This window comes from Diceros bicornis, chromosome 4 (assembly GCF_020826845.1).
Source record: "Diceros bicornis minor isolate mBicDic1 chromosome 4, mDicBic1.mat.cur, whole genome shotgun sequence".
Lineage (NCBI taxonomy): Eukaryota > Metazoa > Chordata > Mammalia > Perissodactyla > Rhinocerotidae > Diceros > Diceros bicornis.
The window spans coordinates 2,056,113-2,081,017 of NC_080743.1; the positions used below are offsets into that span (position 1 = coordinate 2,056,113).

General features: G+C 35.7%; 1 protein-coding gene across 7 annotated transcripts in view; it reads right to left on the bottom strand.

Annotated features, from left to right (window-relative positions):
* DOCK7 (dedicator of cytokinesis 7) overlaps positions 1-24,905 on the bottom strand; it is a 185,707-nt gene that overhangs the window by 40,999 nt on the left and 119,803 nt on the right. For 4 of the 7 annotated variants that reach the window (XM_058538190.1, XM_058538192.1, XM_058538188.1 and 1 more), the window contains 8 exons: positions 23,868-24,008; positions 23,658-23,771; positions 21,489-21,659; positions 19,358-19,497; positions 12,169-12,338; positions 10,990-11,144; positions 2,274-2,456; positions 1,999-2,161 (listed from right to left, as the gene is read on the bottom strand). In XM_058538190.1, the coding sequence (XP_058394173.1) occupies positions 1,999-2,161; positions 2,274-2,456; positions 10,990-11,144; positions 12,169-12,338; positions 19,358-19,497; positions 21,489-21,659; positions 23,658-23,771; positions 23,868-24,008 (1,237 nt within the window). Of the gene's footprint in view, positions 1-1,998; positions 2,162-2,273; positions 2,457-10,989; positions 11,145-12,168; positions 12,339-13,848; positions 14,168-19,357; positions 19,498-21,488; positions 21,660-23,657; positions 23,772-23,867; positions 24,009-24,905 lie in introns of those variants that run through there. The other 3 variants (XM_058538191.1, XM_058538189.1, XM_058538194.1) reach the window with 2 other exon arrangements.

Consider the following 24,905-nt stretch of genomic DNA (forward strand, 5'->3'; position numbering starts at 1 on the left):
GTATATATTATGAAATGTTCACCACAGTAAGTCTAGTTAACATCCATTATTACACATAGTTACAAATTTTTTTTTTTTGTGATGAGCACTTTTAAGATCTACTCTTTTAGCAACTTTCAAATATACAATACAGTATTACTAACTGTAGTCATTATGCTGTACATACATCTCCAGGATTTATGTATTTTATAACTAGAAGTTTGTACCTTTTGACCCACCTCTGGCAACCACCAATCTGTTCTCTGTATCTATGAGTTCAGTAGTTTTTTTTTTTTTTTTTAATATTCTACATATGGAACTTCGATTCTTATGTTCAAAAAATGATAGCTATCTTAAGGCCACAGGTTTAAAAATGTAACAAACATATTATTAACAGGTCTACTCTTTCCAAAAATAAACCTTAGAAAGAGCTGTGGTATACTATAAAGACACTAAATTGGAAGTCAAAAGATCCTGGTTCCATCACTTAGTTTATGATCTTAGGCAAGTTTTTACTTCTGTGAGTTTTATTTTATTTATCTTAAAGATGAGAAAAATTATTCATTAGGTTTTGGTAATAATTAAACAACCCAAATGAAAGTTAATTTTCATAGTTTTTTTAGACGGTTGTTGTACATAATAAATGAGTTAAGAGAAAATCCATAGGTACATTGTAAACGCTATATAACTAAAGTGAAAAAATAGTGCTCTGATAATTCCATCAAAGGCAAAGACTGTGCCTTATTCATTATTAAATTCCAAACATACATAGCATATAAAAGATACTTAAGTTTACTTAAATAAACAATCACTATGCTAATGGCCTACAGAAAACAATAATTAAAAAATATTCATGTCAGGGCTGGCCCGGTAGCGTGGTGGTTAATTCACACGCTCTGCTTTGGCGGCCCAGGTTTGGATCCCGGATGCAAACCTACACACTGCTTATCAAGCCATGCTGTGGAGGCATCCCACATATAAAGTAGAGGAAGATGGGCACGGATGTTAGCCCAGGGCCAATCTTCCTCAGCAAAAAGAGGAGGATTGGCAACGGATGTTAGCTCAGGGCTGATCTTCCTCACACACACACACACACACACACAAAAATTCATGTAAACGTACATTCATATTTTAAGTCAGCAAATACATATTGAGCTGTTAGCATGTGTCATGTACACAGACGACTAAGCCACGGCCCTGACCTTAAGGAGCTCTCAACAATACTATTTGTATGTCACTTTAGAATTTACAAAGTGTTTACACACACAGTTGCTACAAAGATGATAAGATCAGTTACACTACCTTTTAAATTCTCAAAACAATCACAAGTGGAGGAGGAAAAGGAAAGTGGAGAGATTAAGAGACTGGGCCAAGGTTATAAGGCTAATAGGTAGCAGACCTGAGATTGGAAATAGGCCTCAAATGCTACTAAACTGTTTTCTCCCATTGATATTTGAGTTTGATAGGCAATATCTTTGCCTTTGATACAGGATATTAATTCATTGTGCAAACTAGGAAACTTTTAATAGTAAAAAGTGATGCTACATAGAATGTACAACACCAAGGGTGAACCTTAATGTACACTATGAACCCTGGGGGATAATGATGTGTTAGCGTAGGTTCATCAATTTTAACAAGTGTACCACTCTGGTGGGGGATGTTGAGAACGATGAAGGCTATGCCTGTGTGGGGGCAGGGGATATATGGGAAATCTCTGTACCTTCAGCTCAATTTCACTGTGAACCTAAAATTGCGCTAAAAAAAAACTATTTTAAAAATAAGGGATGCTATTAATAATCACACAAGGGCAACAGGAATAAACTGAGACTATCCAAAGCAAATCAGGAAATACATTCACCCTAGTTGAATCAGAATTCTAACTTCAGTCCTTGAAAGAGAAATGGTTATCCAAGTTAATTCACAGTCACATTTAAAACACTTTTTTCAAAGTGTAGAATTGTGACAATGCAACAATGATCATTATAATATATGGTTCCAGGAAATTGAAAAAATTCTCACCAGAAGGAGAAGATATTGTGTACGTACCAAGCTGTCCTCGGCTTCGGCGCACCATTTCTTGCCTAGCACCTATGCTCCCAAGAATAGCTTCTTCGAGCTTTGCTCTCATATCTTTTGATTTCTTAAAGGTCAAACTATTCATTCTTTCGAACACTTTCTTTCCCTAAAATTTAAACATCACAAAAGAAAAGAAGAGGCATTGAGGACATTTTCTTCTTCCTTTTCCACATGATGTTTCCTTTCCTGCTCTTTGCAATGGCATAACCATCACTTACTTTGTACTCAAAGCAAGATACACAGAGATAAAGCAGATCTAAAAGCCGGTTGAGCTGCAAGACTGAGAGATCCGTAAACCACTTCTGTAGAACGGCTTCATCTGCATTCTTGAGAACCCAAAGTAGACAGATTAAGAGGCTCCGACTTGATTCTGCTGAAAAGCTGGTGTGTTGCCTGCCACTCTGAAAATAAAGAGCAGTAGAATGAGAAAGATTGATTAATGGCCATTTCTTTTCTTTGGTTGTCAATTGTTTTCTTCTAAAAACATTAAAACAAAAATTGCTTAAAAATCAAATATTTAAAAAGAACCATTTGGTTTAGACAATACCTGTATAAGTCATGTAGAATCTTAAACTTAAGGTCCTGAAGTTTAATGAATTTTTTCCTGGCAAAAGAAGATTGTACCAATCTATGATAGCACTGCCAGCAGACAATAAATAAACGTTAATAGAAAACTATAGAGAACGTCTAAAAGTTTCTACCATTAAAAACTAAGATATCTAGGGGCCGGCCCAGTGGCGCAAGTGGTTAAGTGCGCGCGCTCCGCTGTGGCGGCCCGGGGTTCGCCTGTTCGGACCCCAGGCGTGTACCGATGCACCACTTGACAAGCCATGCTGAGGCGGTGTCCCATATAAAGTGGAGGAAGATGGGCACGGATGCTAGCCCAGGGCCAGTCTTCCTCAGCAAGAAAAAAAAAAAGAGGAGGATTGGCAGATGTTAGCTCAGGGCCGATCTTCCTCACAAAAAAAACCAAGAAAAAAACTAAGATATCTACCACAGAATATAAGAAATGATGAAAATAAAGGAAAAAAGCAACTGACTCACAGTACATAAGAGTAGTATAAGACTTGACAGTGATAAGAAAAACGTTTATCAGGTTTAGGGAATCACTATTTCCTATCAAGGGCCATTGACATAAAGGGAAAATATTAGACCATATGTAAGTAAAAAGCTATTTTTATCTACAGCATGTAAGGTTAAAACACCATTTTCAATCTTTAATCTACATTAGTATATGGTATGTGAAATATAAATGAAACCCTAAGAATAAGAACTTGTGTATGGTACCATTTATTGGATATTTACTCTGTTTCAGTCATCACGCTAAGCACTTTTCATACATTATTTCATTTAGTCCTCCAAAAATATTACCAACCATGTTGTATCATCTCAATTTTTGAATACAAGATGACAATAATGATGATGACAAAAAATAAAATTTGAAATGTGCTAGACATTATCCTAATCACTTTTTCTTATTTACTTCTCACCACAATTTTATCAGATGGTATTAACTACTATTATTTCTAGTTTATAGGAAAGGAAACTAAAGGCTAGAGATTAAGTAATTTGCCCTAAATCACATATAAGAAAAGGTAAAGCCAAGATGTTAGTCCTGGTTAACCAGACTCCAAAGTTTACACTCCTCACTATTATACTACATTCTAATATTTGGTTAATAAATATGCTAAATCATAATAAAGCAGTGGAAGGGATGTTGAGAGGAAGGAGAAAGGAAAGCTAAACATATTTAACGGTTGAGGTCATGATCTCAACTACTACCCTAATATTCCCTCTATTCTAGATGATGATAATGAGAGCAGCTGACTCTCACAGAATGCTTACTCTGTGCCGGGCACCGTACTTATGGAATGCTTACTCTGTGCTGGGCACTGTATTAAACACTTTATGCATATTAATTTATTTATCCCCTGCAACTATCCAAACAGATAAATATTATTACTCAGCCTATCTTACAGACAAGAAAAGTGAGACATCAAGAAGTTAAGTATTTTGTACAAGTATTCTGTAGTAAATGGTGGGACTGGGATTCAAACGCAGAAAGTGTGGCTTCAGAGACCAAGATCTTATCCACTATGTTTACTGCCTCTCATGGATGCATGCACATGTAAGTGAATTCACCTATAAAAATTCACTTAACTCACTATGCTCTACTGCTTCTGACCTGGACACAAATAACTGCCCCCACTCCCAAATGCACCTGCTCTCTGATAACGAAAATGCTCCTTTATTTTAAAAGCAGGCATTTTCTATAGCTGAAATTTCAGATATGTATAAATATACTGACTAAATTCTCTATGACTGATTTTTTAGAAATAAAATTTACAATTAACCTGAATTTGACAAAGAGGCATATAATGACATTTCTTAAACCCCCACATAAACTGCCAATCACTTTTGAAGAAAGCTGGACAGACACGAAAAAGACTCAGTAATGGAAAGATGTCAGATTTTTCCCAAACTGTCCTATAGGATCAATGCAATTTCAATCAAAAATACCAGCCAGGTTTCTCCTGGAAGCTGACAAATTAATTTTTAAATTTAACGGGGAAGAGCAAAGGGCCAACAACAACCAGGACACTTTTGAGGAAGAACCAGGTAAGACTGAGAACAAATTTGCTCTACCAGATATCAACATTTACTAAAAAGTTAGAATGATTATGACAATTTGATATTGGCATATGGATAGACAAATAGTCTAATGAAATAGAATAGAAAGTACAAAAAACATCTTATGCATATATGAAAATCTGATATGTAACAGAGCTGGCACTATGGATCAGCGGTGGAAGGATGGATTGTTCAATAAATGGTCTTTAGATGACTGATTTCCCTAGAGAAAAAAATAAAAGTAGATTCCTACCTTGTATCACTGTACAAAAAATAGATTCCATACAAAGAAAGAACATAAATATAAAAGGCAAAACTTTTACAAGGAAATATAAGAGAATATATTTATGATCTTGGGGGTAGGATAGGATTTCTTAAATAAGACACAAAAAGCAGAAACCATAAGCCACAAAAAGACGGTCACATTTGCCTACATTAAAATCAAGAATGTGTGTTCATTCAAATACATAAATAAATAGATTGAAAAGGCACACCATGAAATAGTTGAAATATGCTGCATATAAACCAACCTGAGATTAGTATCCAGAACAGTCTTTCTCAACCAAGGTTCCATCAGAGAATTAAGCCCGAGAAAAAATGATTAAGGGACTGTTTTCTCTATTCTCCTAAGGCATTAAAAAAAAACGGTAATTCTGGTCTGGTAATATCAATCAACAAATCTTCTCTGAAAGAAGAAACCATAATTCCAAGACTCTTATTATACTTACAAATAATACTGCAAATATCAAGTCCAGTACACAGTCAAAGAACCAGGCATGCAAGCAGGCAATACATCATGAGTAAAAGCCAGACAAGAGAAACAGGTACACAAAGACTTGAGATATTGAAATTATCAGATTATAAAAACAATCACACCTTCTGTGCACCCTTGCCCAAAATATGATTAAAAATTTTGACTGCACACTTGAGAGTATAAAGAAAAGAGTATTAAAAAAAAATAGAAGAAACAAATAGAACTTTGAAAACTGAAAAAATTTTACACAATAACCAAATTAAGAACTCAGTGGATTGGTTTAATGTAATATTGGGTACAGGAGAGAATTAGTAAACTGGAAGATAGATCCAAAGAAACAATCCAGCAAAAAGCACAGGTTAACAAAAAGGTGGAACACACGGAAGAACAGAGACACAAAGGAAGCAATAAAAAGGACTAACATGTTTAACTGGAATATGGAAAGAGTAAAAACAGAATGGAGAAGAGAACATATTTGGGCAGATAATAGCCGAGAATTTCATAGAACTGAAAAAAGATGCTAAACCCCAGATTTAAAAAGCCCAAAAAATACCAACTGGAATAAATATAAAGAAATTCAAAACTACACTTAGCAGAGTGAAACCACAGAAATTCAATCCTAAGGAGAATGTCATAAAGAAGCAAAAGAGCAAGAGAGAAAAAAAGATTATCTTCAAAGTAGCAGCAGTTTCATCACAGCTGACTTATGAAAAGCAGCAATGCTAATGAGAAGTTAGGAACAATGCCCTCAGCATGCTGAAAGAAAACAGAGGAAATTAAGATGCTATTTCTCAAAAAAAAAAAAAAACTCCTAAAGAGTGAAGGTCAAATAAAGACATTTTTCAAACAAACACAGAGAGTTCCTCACCATGCATAGAAAATTCTAAAGGATATATTTCACAAAGAAGAACAATACCTAATATAGAAGGTCACAAATTCGGGAACAAATGAAGAGCAAATAAAGTGGTGAACACATGGGTGAATCTAAATGATAACTGATTCTATCTAGCTATAAAATAATAATAATGTCTTGTGAGGTTTAATGACATATAAAACTTAAAATGCATGAAAACAGCATTTAAATTGGGAGGGATGTAAAGTCAACTGTTCTAAGGGCCTTCTATTAACCAATGTGAAAGTAAAGGTAATGATTAACATTAGACTGGATAATTTAAGGAAGCATACTATGATTTCTAATACAATCATAAAAAGAATAGAAACAGAATGTGTAACTTCCAAACTAACAGCAAAAAGTAGAACACGGAAAAAATGGAATGAGAAAAAAATAATCCAAAAGAAGACAATAAATGAGACAAAAAGAAACACAAAATGGGTGGTACAATATAAAATAAAATTAAAATGTTAAGTTCATTAAATTTAATTATACTAAATGTAAATGGATTAAAAACTCTAGTGAAAGACAAAGATTAACAGACCAGATTTTAAAAATATAAGATCAGATCTAACTACACTCTGTTTATAAAAGACACATCTAAAACATAAGCTTAAAACATTTAAAAGGGTCGGCCCCGTGGCCTAGCGGTTAAGTGCGCGCACTCCGCTGCTGGCGGCCTGGGTTCGGATCCTGGGCATGCACCGACTCACCGCTTCTCTGGCCATGCTGAGGCCGTGTCCCACACACAGCAACTAGAAGGATGTGCAACTATGACATACAACTATCTACTGGGGCTTTGGGGGAAAAAAAAAGGAGGAGGATTGGCAATAGATGTTAGCTCAGAGCCGGTCTTCCTCAGCAAAAAGAGGAGGATTAGCATGGATGTTAGCTCAGGGCTGATCTTCCTCACAAAAAAAAAAAAAAATTTAAAACATTAACTGAAAACACTGAAAGTAAGAGGATAGAAAAAATCATGTCATATATGTATACAAGGCAAAAGAAACTCAGATAGCTACACTAACAGTATACAAAATAGACTTTAAGGCAAAAAAAAAGTACTACAGTTCATGTTGATAAAAGGTGCAATCCATCAAAAAATATGTAATATTCTAAATTGTTAGACATTTCATAATAAGGCCTCAAAGGAAATAAAACAAAAATTTGACAGAATGACAAGGAGAAATTACAAAACCACAATTGTAGTGGGATATTAGAATAAGCAGACAGAACTCAGTAAAAACAAAGATTTAAAGATTAACAAATTTGAGGTATTAGACGAATAGAGAAGACTGTAACTAATAATTGAAGAATATGCGTTCTTTTCAAATACATGAGATATTTGCAAAAACTGACCATATACTAGACCATAAAGCGAGCTGCCACAGATATAACAAACTGAAATCACATAGGCTAAGTTCTCTGATCATATAATTAGGCCAAAATCAGAAACAAAAAGACTACTAGAAATTAGATTTACTAGAAATTACTAGAAAACATAGAGTTACATGAAACTGGAAATTGCAAAACAAAAACAACTTAATAGCCCAAACATCTAAAAAGAAATCATAATGAACTTTAGATATATTTTGAAATGAATAAGAAAATGCTACATATCAATTGTGGCATGTAATTAAAACAATAATTTAAGGAAAATGCACAGGCTTAAAATACGCATCAAAGAAGAAAGGACAAAAATTAGCGAATTAAGCCTCCATTTCAAGAAGTTAGAAAAAGAGAATCAATATAAACCCAAAGAAAGTAGAAGACAGTAAACAAAGATAAACATTCAAAAGTAAGGATCAACAGTGTCCCCAAGTTGATTTATAAAGACTAAAGATATATTCAAATTTCTGGTGGGACTGATTAAGAAAAGGTACAAAGAGCCAGTCACAAAAATGAAAGAGTTTAAACCTACTACAGATATTACAGACATTAAAAAGATCATAGAAAATATTTAGAACATTGTATGCCAAGAAAATTTTATGCATCTATCAATAGAATGGGTAAATAAATTGATCTATAATCAGAAAATGAAATATCATACAGAAATGAAAATCAGTGATTTATAGCTACATTGTATAACATGGATGAATATTAAAGACATAATTTAAAACTAAACTATAGTATTTAGGGATGCAAACTGAGATGGTAAAACTAGAAACAAAATTAAGCAACTACTTCATTAATCAGGATAGTAGGTGGCTTGGTGGATAGCTATGGTGGGGAAAAGCATGGAAAGGATTTCTGAAAGACAGCCAATGTTCTGTTTTTTTGTCCTGAGTGGTGGTTACAAAAGTGTTTATTTTTTAATAGGTTGTAAACTTGTACATTTACGTACTAAGTACTTTTTCATGCGTAGTATATTTCACAAAAGAAAAGTTTAACAAAACGAAAAGCAAGGTCAATAAAATTGAGAACAGTGGTCATTTTGAGGGGAGGTAGGGATGGAACTGAGAAGGGCAGAAGGGGAACTTCCAAGGTATTTGCAATGTTCTCTTTCTGAAGCTGGGTGGTGTGAATACTGCTATTTCTTCTATTATTATACTTTAATTGTACATGTACGTTATATATTCTTTTGTATGTATAATATCACCAAAACTACAAGGGATAAAAGAAAAAATTGATAAATTAGAATTCATCAAAATTTAAAACTTGTGCATTTCAAATGACACCATCAAGAAAGTGAAATGACGGGGGCCAGCCTGGTGGTGTAGTGGTTAAGTCTGCACGCTCCACTTCGGCGGCACGGGGTTCGCAGGTTCAGATCCCGGGCGTGGACCTACGCACTGCTCATCAAGCCATGCTGTGGCAGCATCCCACATATAAAATAGAGGAGGATGGGCACGGTGATAGCCCAGGGCCAATGTTCCTCAGCAAAAGGAGGAAGATTAACCAATCTTCCTCACTCCCCTAAAAAAAAAGTGAAAAGATGGGGCTGGCCTGGTGGCATAGTGGTTAAGTTTGGAGTGCTCCGCTTGGGCGGCCTGAGTTCTCGGGGTTCGGATCCCGGATGTGGACTTATACCACTCATCAAGCCATGCTACATACAAAATGGAGGAAGATGGGCACAGATGTTAGCTCAAGGCCACTCTTCCTTAAGCACAAAGAGAAAGATTGGCAACAGGTGTTAGCTCAAGGCCAATCTTCCTCATCGAAAAAAAAAAAAAAGAAAGTGAAAAGATAATCCACAGAATGGAAGAAAATATGTGCAAATCACATATCTGAAAAGGGATTTGTATCCAGAATATATAAAGAATTCTTTCAACTCAATAACAAGAAGATGAATTACACAATTTTAAAATGGCAAAGAATTTGGATTTTTCTTTAAAGAGATATACAAAAAATGTGCCAATAAGCAAATAAAAAGATGTTCAACATCAGGAGACATTGAGGAAATGCAAATCAAAACCATGACATACCACGTCACACCCACAGAGGTAGCTATAATAAAAGAGACAGATAATAAAAAGTGTTGGTGAGAATATGGAGAAACAGGAATCTTTATATTGCTAGTAAATGTAAAATGGTATAGCCAGTTTGAAAAAAAGTTTAGAAGTTTCTCAAATGTTAAACAGAGATACTACCTGACCCAGCAAAACCACTCCTAGGTATCTAAGAGAAACAAAAACAAATGTGCACACAAAGACCTGTACACAAATGTTCATAGTGGCATTAGTCCTAACAGCCGAAAAGTGGAAATGATCCAAAGGTTCATCAACTAACAAATGGATAAACAAAAACTGGTATATCAATATAATGGAATATTGTTTGGCAATAAAAAAAAAAAGAAGTACTGATAAATGTTACAACATGGATAAACCTCAAAAACATTATGCTTAGTGAAAAGAAGCCAGATACAAAAGATCACATAGTGTATAATTCCAATTAAATGAAATGTCTAGAATAGGCAAATCTATAAAGACAGAAAGTTGATTAGTTGCTGCCTGGGACTGGAGAGTAATCAGGAGGGACTGCTAACAGGTCTAAGGGTTCTTTTTGGTGTAACGTAAATGTTCTAAAATTAGATTGTGGTCATGGCTGCACAACCTGGTAAATATACTAAAAACTATGAAATTGTACACTTAAAGTGGGTGAATCTTTTGATATGTAAATTATATCTCAATAAAATATTGTCACATAGGACAGCTTCTATAAATATTACTGCATTTTTCTGAAAGAGTAATTTAAAACTGTTAGAACTTGATCTTGCTCTCTGGGCAGTTTGCTTCCTCCTACCCCCACATCCTTCCCTCTTTAAGTGGGGAAATAATACCAGGGCAGAGTAAATATCAATTTTTTAAAACATGAAAAAGTATAAATCTTCACAGATTAAAAAACATATTCTCATTTGATAAACGACTGATGATATTTATTAGGGTTGATAAAGAATAAAATGGATTAAAAAATGTGCTATATATAATAAGATAATTTTCAGAATTCTGAATGACAGAGTACAGAGCTTTAAAGGTAATTAATAAGTCTTAAAACAACTTAGTACGAGATAGGCAATAGTTTCAGAACATTAACGTTTCCATAAAAATAAATAAAAAGAGTACTTTTGCATCAGCTAGTACAATCATCCCAGTTATTTAAGGGTATATCCTTGTATACGTCTGTCTTTCCAGGAAAAACTTTACAGGAGTGTTGTTTTTACCGTTGATGTGAGGAGGAAACTGCCGGGCCTCGTTAGCTGAGGAACCGATGTTCCTGCAATTGCCATGGCAACTGTCTGGCTGATCATGTTTCCGCTCTCACTTTCATAATCATCAGTGGCGATACAAATTGGTCTTCCTCTTTGATTGTGAGTTTCTGGAAAAAAATAATCCAAAAATAAATAAATAACAAAACTTCTGTCTAGCTTAACTAATCGTTATTGCACATGCAATTTCCTTTCCTAGTCTCCACTACTCTTTAAAAGACAAACCTGTTAACATGTAATATTTATCATTAGATTTATTTTAAACAATATTTTAAACATTAACTCATTCCTACAGTAATAATTTATAGTTTTGTAGAGAATTTTAACTTGCTAGTGAAAGAAGATGTGATAATATAAACATTTATGTTTTCAGGTGGAAACCCACTTTAGCGATCAAAATACTGGGAAAACTGCTCAACTATCAGTCCTGCAAAGGTAAGGAGTTGGGTCATCTTTGCATCACCAGCAACTGTCAAAGTTCTTAATTCATATTAGGTACTAAGTAAATGTTTTTGTTTTTATTGAACTGGAAGTACTGTTATATTATAACAGTTAACTACTGTTATCAAGTTAATTACTAATTTAAATGCAAGCTACACGGTTTTCATTAGGGCAAATGAAGGAATTTAAGTAAATTCTAAATATGGAAAGCAAGAGCAATAAAACTTTGTGAGTTCTAGTTTTTAAAAAGCAACATAACTTCAACTTACTAACCCAGTGTTGGCAATAAACATAATTCTTAATATTCAGGTGAATATTAATTTCAATTATATATATATGAATAAAATAGAGACTAAAGGTTATACACATCTGTCAAGTTTTCTTGTATTTTTTTTCAGATGCACAGTACATACTCACACAAAAAAACCTAGTTCCTAAAAGATAGGTATAGAAATGTTATAAAATCATTAACTTAAAATTCATCATAAGAACTACTTATAGGAAACTTGCAGTGAATTCACTTACATAGTCAAAAGTTTTCCAGTGAAATAGTTAAGTATTTAGTTTACTTATGTCAATGCACATTTCCTGATATTTCTTTTCCTAAAACAAGATCTTTATCCTTGAGATATTTTCTAACACTTTTAAACACTGAGATTCATCTTTACAAGTTGTCTGAAATATACTAAGTACCTGTAAAATCATACAGCTGAGGAACAGTCTCCATGATAACGCCAATCAGAGGGAGATACAACATGGCCACCCGAGCCTTTATCTGGGGGTCGGAGAACCGTGGGTCTGAGTCATGGCTGGATAGTAAATTGTGCACCATATTGATGACTTTCTTATGCAATCCAAACAGTCTATTTAAAAAGAGGAAGAAGCAGCAGCAGTAAGGTCACAGACGTTAGTTAATGTCTTTAAAGCAAACAGTAACTCCTGGTACTGAATCCATTTTGTTCAGCTTCTTACCTTTGCCACACACTTGCAAGTATTCCTATAAAACACTTCTCATTTTAAAATTAATGAATGTCTCTCTGTATAAAATAAGAATCGAGGGAAAAGGAAATCCCACACAAATTCACTTAGGAGTAAATCTAATATTTTTTTACACTAACTTCTTATTAGTAAATTTTAATAGTAAATAACTTAAGACTAGTTATAGTTATATTTTAAAGCAAAAAAAATTTTAAGTAGCTGTAAATTTTATTTCACCAAATGAGGTCTCTTCATATGTACCCCAAATTAACTTTTATTTCCTTTTTCTAAAAGGAAAATCCTCTACCTAATGGATTATGTAGTCCGTAGGCTGGGGTTGCCTTTGGCATCTCTATTTAAGCTGAAATTCCTTGCTCATATACCTCATTTGGGCCCTCACAGCTTTTCTAGACTCCCAATCCCCCAAGTTTCAACGGGGCTACTGCACTAGTATGGGTCACTCACATCCTTACACTTTTTTTGGCCTCTCTTCTTAGAGTGAAGGTACTTTAACTATGCAAACCACTCTAATTAAAAATTCATCCAACGTCAACTGGCCCCGAACACTGCACCTAGCAGCACTTTCAGATCTCCTTTTCTCTCCCTAAGCCTCTCACCATCAATCTCAGTAAAAGACCTTATCTCCTGGTGGCGCAAGCGGTTAAGTGCGCGCACTCCACTGCGGCAGCCCGGCGTTTGCCGGTTCGGATCCCGGGTGCACACCGACGCACCACTTGTCAAGCCATGCTGTGGCGGCGTCCCATATAAAGGAGGAAGATGGGCATGGATGTTAGCCCGGGGCCAGTCATCCTCAGCAAAAAGAGGAGGATTGGCAGATGTTAGCTCAGGGCCGATCTTCCTCACCAAAAAAAAAAAGAACTTGTCTCCAATTTCTTTCTTCTAGGAAAGAAAAGCCATTCTGAATTTGCTCTGGTCAGATCTTTTAACACATCTCTTTATAGCTACCATCTTTATAGCTACCAAATAATCTTTCTTTTTGTCTCAGAAAAAGTTGTATCTTTTCTCAGAATGTAATTTCCCCACATGTTCAACGAACCCCATCTTTCTTCAATAGCTTCAATGTCCCCCCACTAACTCCTCTTCTTCTTCAAACAAGGCTTTCCTATCTTGAAAATACACGTTCACTTGAAACTAGTTTCCTCTAGCTTATATCACATTTCTATTAGTAATAAACTATTATACTATTTCTCCAGTAATACACTTCCTGAATGTGCAGTCTATATGAAGTGTTTCTATTTACTTAATATCTACTCCTTTTCTTTGAAACTAAGTTTCTAAATGCTTACAACACCATACTGCACTAGCTTCATCATTTAGCAGCTAAATGATTTTTCGAAGATACTTAACCTCTGTTTCCCTGTCTATGATACCAGGGTAGAAACCTACCTTATAAGGTGGTTGTGAGAATTAAGTTACAGAATTTATACAATATGCTTTTAGCACAGTGCCTTAGCATTGCCTTTCCCAGTAAATATTTGCCTTTGTCTCTTTGAAGATCACATAGCAGATTTAAGAGCTGGGATTTGAGACCAGGTAGTCTTTCTCCAGAGCCCTTGATCTTATCTGCCATTTTATAAGCTCCATATGAAATCTAGCTGGAGATTCTTTCTTCTCCCTTCCAGGTTTTTTATTCAGAAAGCATATTTTTAAACATTGTCAAGAACCATATCCCATCTCACACCTGTCAGAAGCACTAGTAACAAAAAGACAAGAAATAACAAGTGTTGGTGAGGATGTAGAGAAAGGGAACCCTTGTACACTGTTGGTGGGAATGTAAACGGTGCAGCCACTATGGGAAACAGTATGGAGGTTCCTCAGAAAATTCAAAATGGCATTACCATATAATCCAGCAATCTCACTTCTGGTTATACACCTGAAGAAAATGAAAATACGAACTGGAAGAGATATACGCACCCCTATGTTCATTGCAGCATTATTTACAATAGCCAAGATATGGAAGCAACCTAAGCATCCATCAATAGATGAACAGATAAAGAGATGTGGTGTATATATACAATGGAATACTACTCAGCTATAAAGAAGAATGAAATCTTGCCATTTGCAACAACATGGATGGACCTAGAGGGCATTATGCTAAGTGAAATAAGTCAGACAGAGAAAGACAAGTACTGTATGATCTCACGTATACATGGAACCTGAAAAACAAAACAAATGAACAAGCAAAACAAAACAGAAACAGACTCACAGATACAGAGAACACACTGGTGGCTACCAGAGGAGGCAGGGGTTGGGGAACAGGCAAAATAGGTGAAGGGGATTGAGAGGTACACACTTTCAGTTATAAAATAAATAAGTCATGGGGATGTAATGCATGGCATAGGGAATGTAGTCAATAAAATTGTAATAAATTTCTATAGTGACATATGGTAACTAGACTAATCATGGTGATCATTTCATAATATATATAAATATCAAATCACTATAATGTACACCTGAAACTAATAGGATATTGTATGTCAATTATACTTAAATTTTAAAAAAAAGAACCCATCTAACTAACATATCTGAGATTTCATTCTCCAGCTCTCTACTTGACACAGTCATCTTATACTTTCTCTTCTCAATATTTTCTCCAAATAGTTCCCATCCTTCCTCATCCTCTCTCTCATTTTTCCCAAGTCTCAGATCTGGTCATTTACTTTTTGTGTTCTCCCTTTTGACTTCATGTATCACCAGTCATGATTCCCACACCTGGGTATATATTCCTTATCTCCCAGTAGCTACCAGCCCAGACTTCAACCTACTAAACTCTATCCACTCATCTTCATGAAGCCTTTTCGTGTCTATATTACTCAATCACATTCAGCTTTAAATACATACTTATGCAGGACCTGCAATATCCTATTCCAGATGTTGGAGATAAGACATTGTCCCTGTTCTTAAGGAGCTCACTTTAGTAAAAGAGAAACACAGACACAAAAATACAGTCATGTGTCACGTAACTACAGGGACACATTCTGAGAAAGGCGTTGTTGGGCGATTTTGTCATTGTGCGAACATCATACAGTGTACTTACATAAGCCTAGATGACACAGCCTCCTACATACCTAGGCTGTGTGGTACCAATCTTACGGGACCACTGTCGAATATGCAGTCTTGTTGACTGAAACATCATTATGACCGTAATAATTCAATGTTACAAATGTTGTATAAAGGTGTTAGTCTTCTACAGAACTATGTCTATACTACAAAATTAGCATTTAATCACAGTATATTGTTTCATAGTCTTAGCTTACTAACTATAATGAAAGTTTCTTGAGAGCAAATCTTTGGTCAATTAAGAACTTATTATTGCTACTCAAGGAATTATTCTTGATTATTTAGCAAGCAGATACAGTAAAAAGAAAAGCATTCCTCTCAACAGCTATCTAAGACAACATATGCTGTATTTTATCTATACACCTCTAAAGAATGTAAAATTTGGAGATGAGATATGAGCCTCTCACAGTCAATCATTCATTCATTGAATTAACATATTTATCAAGTGTCCACTTTGTACCAGATACAGTCCTAAGGCCCTGGGAATACGGCAGTGAACAAGAAGACAAAGTGCCTGCTCTCGGGAGCTCACATTCTAACAGAAGGAGACAGATAAGAAACAAACAAGCAAATTTCAGGTAAGCGTCCTACAGAAAATAAAACAGGGTCATATGGTTAATGATTGTGGCAGGGGCAACTAAGCTAATTTAGATTGGGTGGTCAATGAAAGCCTCACTGAGAAGATGCTGACTAAGTGGAGACCTGGAGAACCATTAGGAGGAAATGTCTCTGTGAAGATCTTAGGGCAATTTGAGTATTGCTTCAGGCAGAGAAAAATTCAAGTGCAAAGGCTCTATGGTGGGAAGGAGTTTGGCACACAGAGAAACAGAAAAAGGCCAGGATGGCTAGATTTTAGTGTGTGAGGAGGAGGGCAGAGTGGCAGGAGTGGACAAGAGCCAGATATATAGGGCTTTGAGGACTATTATTGAAAGTCTGCATTTTATTTTAAGTGCTATTGTAAAGGCATACACTCACATTGACGATTTTAAGCAAGGAAGTGACATAATCTGATTCTCATTTCTAAAAGATCATTCACGCTGCTGTGTAGAAAAAGGATTTAGGGAGGCAAGAGTGGAAGCATGGTTAGGGGAGCAGCTGTGAGGATGGGGAGGAGTGGCTGAATTTGGGATGTATCTTGGAGGTAGTATCTGTGGAATTTACTAATGGGCTGCAGGAAAGAGTGAGAAAAGGAAGAAATAAGCAGCACTAAAAACTAAGGTTATAATCCTGTGTACTAGGTTTAAAGCTCTTCCCACATCTTGTTTAACTGAATAGACAAAGAAAGAGGGGTAGTGAAGACAATCATTATTGCTTTCCGGACTTTACAGAAAATCTTTCCAAGTGTCAAAGACCAACACATGCTAGCTTGAAGAGGTAAAATAGCAGAAAAGAATTGTTTCATAAATCCTATATTGTTCTACAGAAACACAGCAAACCTATTTTAATAGAATTGACCCTCAACATGAAAAAAAAAATCGCAGAAATAGTTGACTGCTAGAACTCTCTATTCTCCATATCAGACACTGCTGAACACCTACACAATACCTACCTCCTCTGTCTTCCTTCTTAATAGAACTCACATTTTTTCAAGTATACATTCCTCCCCCTAGGACTCAAGGGAAGCTGACTCCATCCTCAGTTTCAGGAGTAGATGCTAATTAGACTGGCCCTGCCACTTAAAGCAGCCAGTTAGCAAACTGTTTTGTCACCAGTCTGAGAAGAGATAAAATGTTAATCAACTCATTGCTTCCTTAATTGAGAAGGTCTACAAAAAAAAAAAGGTTGTATGACCCAGGCAGTGTATTTAGTGACATAGGTGAGTTACAACTGGCACAGCTCCTGATCTTGTTGTGCTCCGTAACAAACAACCCATGAACTGACACCAGTGCAAGCACCACATCTGAGTGGAATGGATCTAATCCATCCAGCAATCTGGCATTGCTCTGGTGACTGCAATAGCACAGGATAGGCAACTGAGCCAAACAGTCCAAAGGAAAGATTTACAATGCATGGTTGGGAAGAGAACTTCCCCTCTCTCTCCTGTTGGACATGAACAAGGAAGAATTTAACCTGAATTGCCAGTGGCAACCACCTTGCAGTGACAAGAGATGCTAGCCTTAGGACAAGGCTGATGCTTCCGGCAGAGGCAGAGATGTGAAGAACCAGAACCTAAGATATCAATCAGCTGCTGACTGTACTGTGCTAAACACCCTATCTTCCTTCCAATTATGAAATAATAAATTTACTTCCTTTAATAAAGCCAGCCTGAAGAAAGGTTTTCTGTTTCTTGTAACCAAAAACATGCTGATATATGTACCGAGTAAAAATATTGGAAATACAGATTCAAATGATTGAGATATATCAGATATTAAACAAAGCTAGTATGTTTAGAAGTTGTTTTCAGAGTGTGTTTTTTCCCCCCAAACAATGGATCCCTGTGTTTCCTCCAAATGACACCACATTCGTTTGTCAAATGGCAAAATATGGTGGCAAGCAGGGATGGGAGGCCCAGAGTTTCATTCACTTAGTCTGTCCTCTCCATGTTCCAATATCTGCATCCTCCACCCCATGCTATATGGAAACCCATTAAGCACCTCTTCATAACCTATAGTTCTGAAGAACACAATGTGAAAAACTACTTCTTTAAGCTATATTCCTAATGTGGGAAGTTGCCATTATGAAAAAACACACGCCCTTCATTTGCAGATTTAGCCTTTCACAATTTATTAAGAATCAACTATGTCCCTGACTATTGCTAAGAACTTTACAAACCTCCTCTTTCATTCATTCAACAAATACATCAGAGGACCCTTGTAAAACCTGCTCAAAGGTATCTCCTTTTGTTCTCTGGAACTCCTACGCAAGGTTAAGCTGCATTATAAACTCCTGATGATCTTATTATGAGAAAAATTTTTTTAAAAAGCAATTATTACCCAAGTGAGTTATGGTCATACAGATTTTTTTTTTAAAAAAAGAAGTGCCCCATACGGATGCTAGACCACAACAAATCAGGCTATTTTTATAAATTCAACCATCAGACAATACACCCTTCTCTATTTACTATATCAATTTCCAAAAATCCTCTAAAAGTGTACACAATTTTAGAAGGTTTTAAAACCTAAGGATATTTGCTTATAGGGCAAATTTTGAAATAAAATGATACATAGTATGATGGCAAATGATACATTTTCTTCACAACGAATCAAACAGAAAACTAGCCTATTTTCCTCAATTGAAATGTGCCTAATGTGCATCAACAAATCTGGGTCTATCTACTAAAATGCACAAACATTTTATGTACTATTAAGAAAGAAGGGGCTGGCCCAGTGGCGTAGCGGTTAAGTTTTCGTGCTCTGCTTTGGCAGCCCAGGGTTTGCAGGTTTGGATCCCAGGCACGGACCGACACACCGCTTGTCAAGCCATGCTGTGGCAGCGTCCCATATAAAGTAGAGGAAGATGGGCACAGATGTCAGCCCAGGGCCAATCTTCTTTAGCAAAAAGAGAAAGACTGGCAACGGATGTTAGCTCAGGGCTAATCTTCCTCACAAAAAAGAAAGAAAGAAAGAAAAAAATGTCATGAAATAAACCATGACATATCATTGATCCTAAGACAAGCCTCAAATTCAGAGATGACAAAATATGAAAGAATATCTTTCTTAAAATTGATGAAATACAGAAATAATATGGGTATGGAATTTAATGAGTAGGGAAATAGAAGAAGAGGTGGAATTCTTTTGATTCTGAGGAAGTCTAAGTGGTATACTTCCGTCCCATTGTCCTAAATCAAACTGATATTCTACAAGGCAAAAACTGGTCTACTCACCCTTCAGCATCAGGGTCTAAAATCACAGCCAGCTCTGTTAACACAAGTCCTGCCAAATAATGTTGTTGGCGGAAAGGCACAGACAATTCAAACATATTTGCAATCTTCTGGTCTTGTACATTTGTGGAAAATCCAGAACTCTGTTTGGGAGTGAGGTAGAACAAAACTATAACAGCTGTGTAACAAAACACCCTATAAACAGAGCCTTACAACAAACGGAATGTGAGCAGTATCTGAAAGTGAGATGAACTTTGCCCAGGGTAGTTTATTTTACATACTATTAACAACACTGGAGAAAGTAACCGCTCTTACTTTTGGTATAGGAAACCATGATGAAATACACTTTCAATTATTTTTAATTTCTTTTTTCTCATATTGAAACTTTCCCATCTGTTTTTTTCCTCTATGCTTTTAGCCACTTAATATCATACTCTAAAGGGAAAGCAACTAAATCCAAATGATGTGTTATGCACTCACTGCTGAGTACAAGAGAAATATTGAGTCAAGGTTAATGATTTCCAGAGAAATTCCAAATACTAGTAAAATTGTATTTCAGAGAAAATACTATCTGTAGAAAACTACTATCATTTTATGGTCCACTCACTGAGTTTTTAAAGAAGTTTTTTAACATTGCAAAATTGTATCCCCCAAGATATAGTTCAAGACAAGAGTGTCCTTAACTTCATCCTCTTCTGATCCATATTCAAGGTCACTCACATGAGGTTTCTTAGAAGAACAATAAATTTCAGATTTCTCTACGGAGAAATCATCTTCCTAATAAGTATATAAAATTCTTCTTGGCCCCCCCAAAAGAGTGATGTCTCTGTCATCTAATAGAATGTGAAAATTATGTAGTTAGATGAGAAAGGGGGAACAAGATAGTGGAAGAAATTCTATAAATTTCTTGGCTGAATGAGATGTTCAGCAGGGAGTTAAGTGTAAACAAATTTGTTTCATTAAAGGTTTTAGGAACTGTACCTATGATTAATTTGTCCTTGACTGTGTACCCACATCTTTGGCAGAGGATGTGGGATGAAAGCAAAAGACTCGCCTCATCCATTACAGGAAGAAGTGTGTGTTAGCCAGGTAAGAGTATGTGGAGAAAGGCTGATCTGCAAGATATTTTGCAAAGATAAAACGAAAAGTTGTGAGTGTTCTCTCATGGTTTCCAATCTTTCTAAGTGAAGTTTAAAATTTTCTTTTATTAAGCATCTGAGATTGATCTAGCCTAGGGAATTACACCCAGGAATTAATATCTCAAAAATAAAATTAAGAAGAGTTACGATCAACTTTGGCCTTAGACATTAAAACCTTAAGAAGTAGCTTATTTGCCTCAGGAATTACATAACAGAAAGAATGTTTCACTAGGAGGGAAACCCAGGCTTCTGTGACACTAAAACCACAAAATTCCTTAATCTCAATCTGTATGACAGGACACATAATAATTGCTACAATAACCCTTTTTCACCTTTAGAGAAACTACTAGCTGTCAAGTGCCGCCCAGTGAAAAACTATAAACATCCATGTAGTTTCTTTTGGGTTTTCCGGGTACAAGAGAGGAACGCAGGCTTCATCAGGCCTGCATTGCAGTTTGACTTCTTCCTCTGCTAAATTATGCTTCACAGCTAAATTATGCTAAATTATGACCCCTTCCTTTCACAGGTACTGATCCCTAATAAACACCTTGCACCCCAAACTCAGTCTGTGTCTGCTTCAAAAAAACCCAATTTGTGAAAGCATCTTAATAAGAGAGTTTATGTAGGTGAATTCACTCATATGTGCATAAACCTGTAAGAGAAGTACAACATAATGGTTAAAAACTTGTGCTCCAGACTAAAACCAACATGTGCCCTGGTTCAAAGCCTAGCTTCTGACAGTTTTACTGTGTGACCTTGGGTAAGTTACTAACCTTTCCGTGTTTCAGTTTTTTCATCTGGAAAATGGAGATAGTAATAGACCTTACCTCCTAGAGTTGGTCTTAGGATTAAATGATTAATACTTATAAAGCACTTAATACAGAGCCTATCATACAGTTATTATTGAATAGTGTCACTTTTAATTTTTTCCAGTGTCTAGAATGCTTTTTCACAAACGTGGACTTCAAGAATATTTTTTCATACACTTTGCATACCTGAGATGTTGCAGAAGAAACAGAAGGTGACGGTGATGCAGGTGGAGTAAGCAAGCTGCAGGGTAAGTTTAATGTAACATAGTGCTCATGGCTGCAGATGATTCGCAGAAAATCCAGCCTCAATGACACCAGGACACTTGGATTTGGTAATGAATAAAGCTTTGAAGACACCTTGTAAGCATTGCAGAAACAAGAGAACACCAACTGAATATATCATTTCTCTAACAACACCACCAGAATGACGGATTAAAGAATTAAAGAACACTACTCAGTGGGCAGTTTCGGGTTTTGTGGTTTAAATAATAGTATCAGCTTTTTCCAAAGTTACTGCTAAAATTAAAAAGTTGGAACTACAAGATTTACTGTATAAATCCACTGACTAGGCGAAAAGCCACATTCTTATACAGATCTTCCTTGACTTATGATGGGGTTACATCCTGATAAACCTGTCATAAGTTGAAAATATCCTAAGTCAAAAACACATTCAATACACCTAACCTACTGAACATCCTAGCTTAGCCTAGCCTACTTTAAATGTGCTCAGAACACTTACATTAGACCGCAGTTGGGCAAAATCATTTAACACAGAGCTTATTTTATAATAAAGTATTGAATATCTCTGAATATCTCATGTAATTGATTGAATACTGTATTGAAAGCGAAAAACAGAATGGTTGTATGAGTACAGAATGGTTCTAAGCATATTGGTTGTTTACCCTCACGATCGCGTGGCTGACTGGCAGCTGCGGCTTGCTGCCACTGCCCAGCATCACAAAAGTATCATACCACATACTGTCAGCCCGGGAAAAGATCAAAATTCAAAATTCGAAGAGCAATTTCTACTGAATGCGTATTGCTTTCACACCATCGTCAAGTTGAAAAATCGTGTCAGGGACCATCTGTAGTTCCAATACAGCATTAATACTTCCACTTCTCAAAGATGCACTTTATGAAGGAAAAGTATACCAAAATGACCTCATAAAAGAAATTACCCATTCTTTTTACAGCATCTTGTGTTAACCTGTATTTATAACTATTCGCCTATTTTCCCAGCTAAGCCATGAGCTACTTAAGCAGACAAGTATAAACTGATGTAATAGCTTTAGCATCTCTGGAGTCCAGCTAAATGTATGGCAAATGTAGGAGGTTAATGCTAGAAGAATAAAGACAGGACAGGTTTTGGAAGCAAGAGTACACAAAATTTTGGGGACAAAGTGAAAATAATACATACTGTTGCAAATATTTGCAAGTGCGTCAGTGTCCATGTGTAGTTTTAACTTTTCTGACTATTAAAAGAAACATCAATAAAGGCATCCAATAGTACAGATCTTCAAAATTCTAAATATTAGACTGCCAAATAGCATTCTTAACCAATAATGCCCCAAAACTAATCTACAGACCAGATGGGAAGTGCTTCACAAGCACCGTGTCCCACACTCCCTACCCCTCCCCCCAGGATGCAAACTCCTCGATAATGCTGGAGGGGACGCAGAGATATGTATATTTTCAAAGCTCTTTTAAAAGGTAATTCTAGAATGATTATATAGCTCACTACCCAACTGGCCTATCAGGGCCAATAACTAACGTTTTCCAAAAGGCAGGTTTCATTAATCAATTGATAAAAATTTTAAAACAAAATCAGCTGTTTGTGGACAAGTTCCAGAATGCTTCTAGTTTAGTAAAAGCAAGACAATGAATGACATGCGGGACTTGGGTAAACGTCTGTCCATCATCCTAAACTCTGCGATGTCCAGGGCTGTTAGAAGAATATACAGCAAAACGCAGTTGCTTTAAACATCACTCAGGACACAAAACGTTCAGTTAGCTGTTCCTTCAGTATAAACATTACTCTTGTCTGGCATCGTGGGGCTGCTTTACATGAGACTGCTAACCTAACAGTGCACTTGAGGATGGGAATTAGAGAGTCATGAGTGGATCAGCACAACCCGAGGGAAAAGTCAGCTGCACTGATATCAGCTTGCCCATAGTCCTGTGTCCTGATAAAATAAATGAAATTTATTTTTGCCTCACTAATAAAAATATGCTGCTTTTTTTTTTTAAACAACAGTATATGAATGTGTTCTTGAAGGTCTCTTAGCTGTAGCCCTAAAAAGAGCAAATACAATATTTAAATTATTTGATTACTAATTATTACTAATTAGGCATTACCTGTTTATAGCAGGTCTTTATAAGGCTAAAGACAAACCCTCTATCCATAACAGACAACAGATCATTGAGAAAGAATGCAAGGCTTGTGTTAAGTCTCTCAACCATTTCTGTGTCCTGGGAAACAGAATAAAAAGCAAAAACAAATAAAAGTATGATAGTTTAATGTGAGCTTGAAAGACAGATTTAATTAAAAAAATAAGTTATCATTACCTTCTGAAATCGTGAAACTATATCACTAGCAATTGTGCTGACAAGAGCAGCAATGTCATCCATGAAACGTTCTGGAAAACGACTTTTCCTTGGTGCATCAAGTTTATCATTAAAGTATAAATGGTGCACCATGCTCTTTACCTGAAAAAATAAATGAGCCATTAGTTTAATTTCTTATAGATGTAATTAACAGTTACAGCAACTCTAAACATTAGGGCTATTTTTTCAATATACCATGTGATTTAACAGATGACTGAAATACTTTTAGCTCCTCAAATATTTTGAAAAAACTCCTGCAACATTTTATATGTTCCAAAGAAATATCAAACATAATACAACCCAATCACTGCATCACTTTCATAAAATTATCCTGGCTATCAATAGGAAAAAAATTGTGTATATCAATAGAAAAAAATTTCACCCTTTAAAATAGTTTTAAATTCTTTCCAAGACTCAACAATTTTGCCATTCCATATCCCCCAAACTGTAAGCTTTGAGACGTCAGGAACCTTGACTTCACCGTAACGTCTTCAGCATCTGGCATATAGTGACATATGGTAGGTGTACATTAAATACTGATGACTAAATATTAATAATAAAATATTAGGTAAAAATTAACATAAAGTTTACAAAATGCTTTTGGATATAGATTCTTATCACAACAATGTAGTAATTTTAAATTCAGGGAAATTGAAGCCAAGGTTCTACAGTTAGCAAATAGCAGAGCCAAGTCTTAAAATGCAGCCTTTTGACTATTTTATATCTAAGAAATCTGAACATACATCTAAGACTATGAAAAAATAAGTCAAAACTACAATTTGATCTTATATTAAAAGCACATGAATTACAAATTTGGTGTTTATTCTCTAGGGAAAAAAATAAGTTGTCTATCACTTACATATGGTCCCTGACTTTTTTATTTATTTGTAGATTAGTAAATCTCTAGAAGAAATGTCTTCTTATCCCCAACACAGGTAACATCTAATGTTGAGAATGACCCTATGACATACTCTGGAAGCTCCCTTTGTTTCTTTTCTT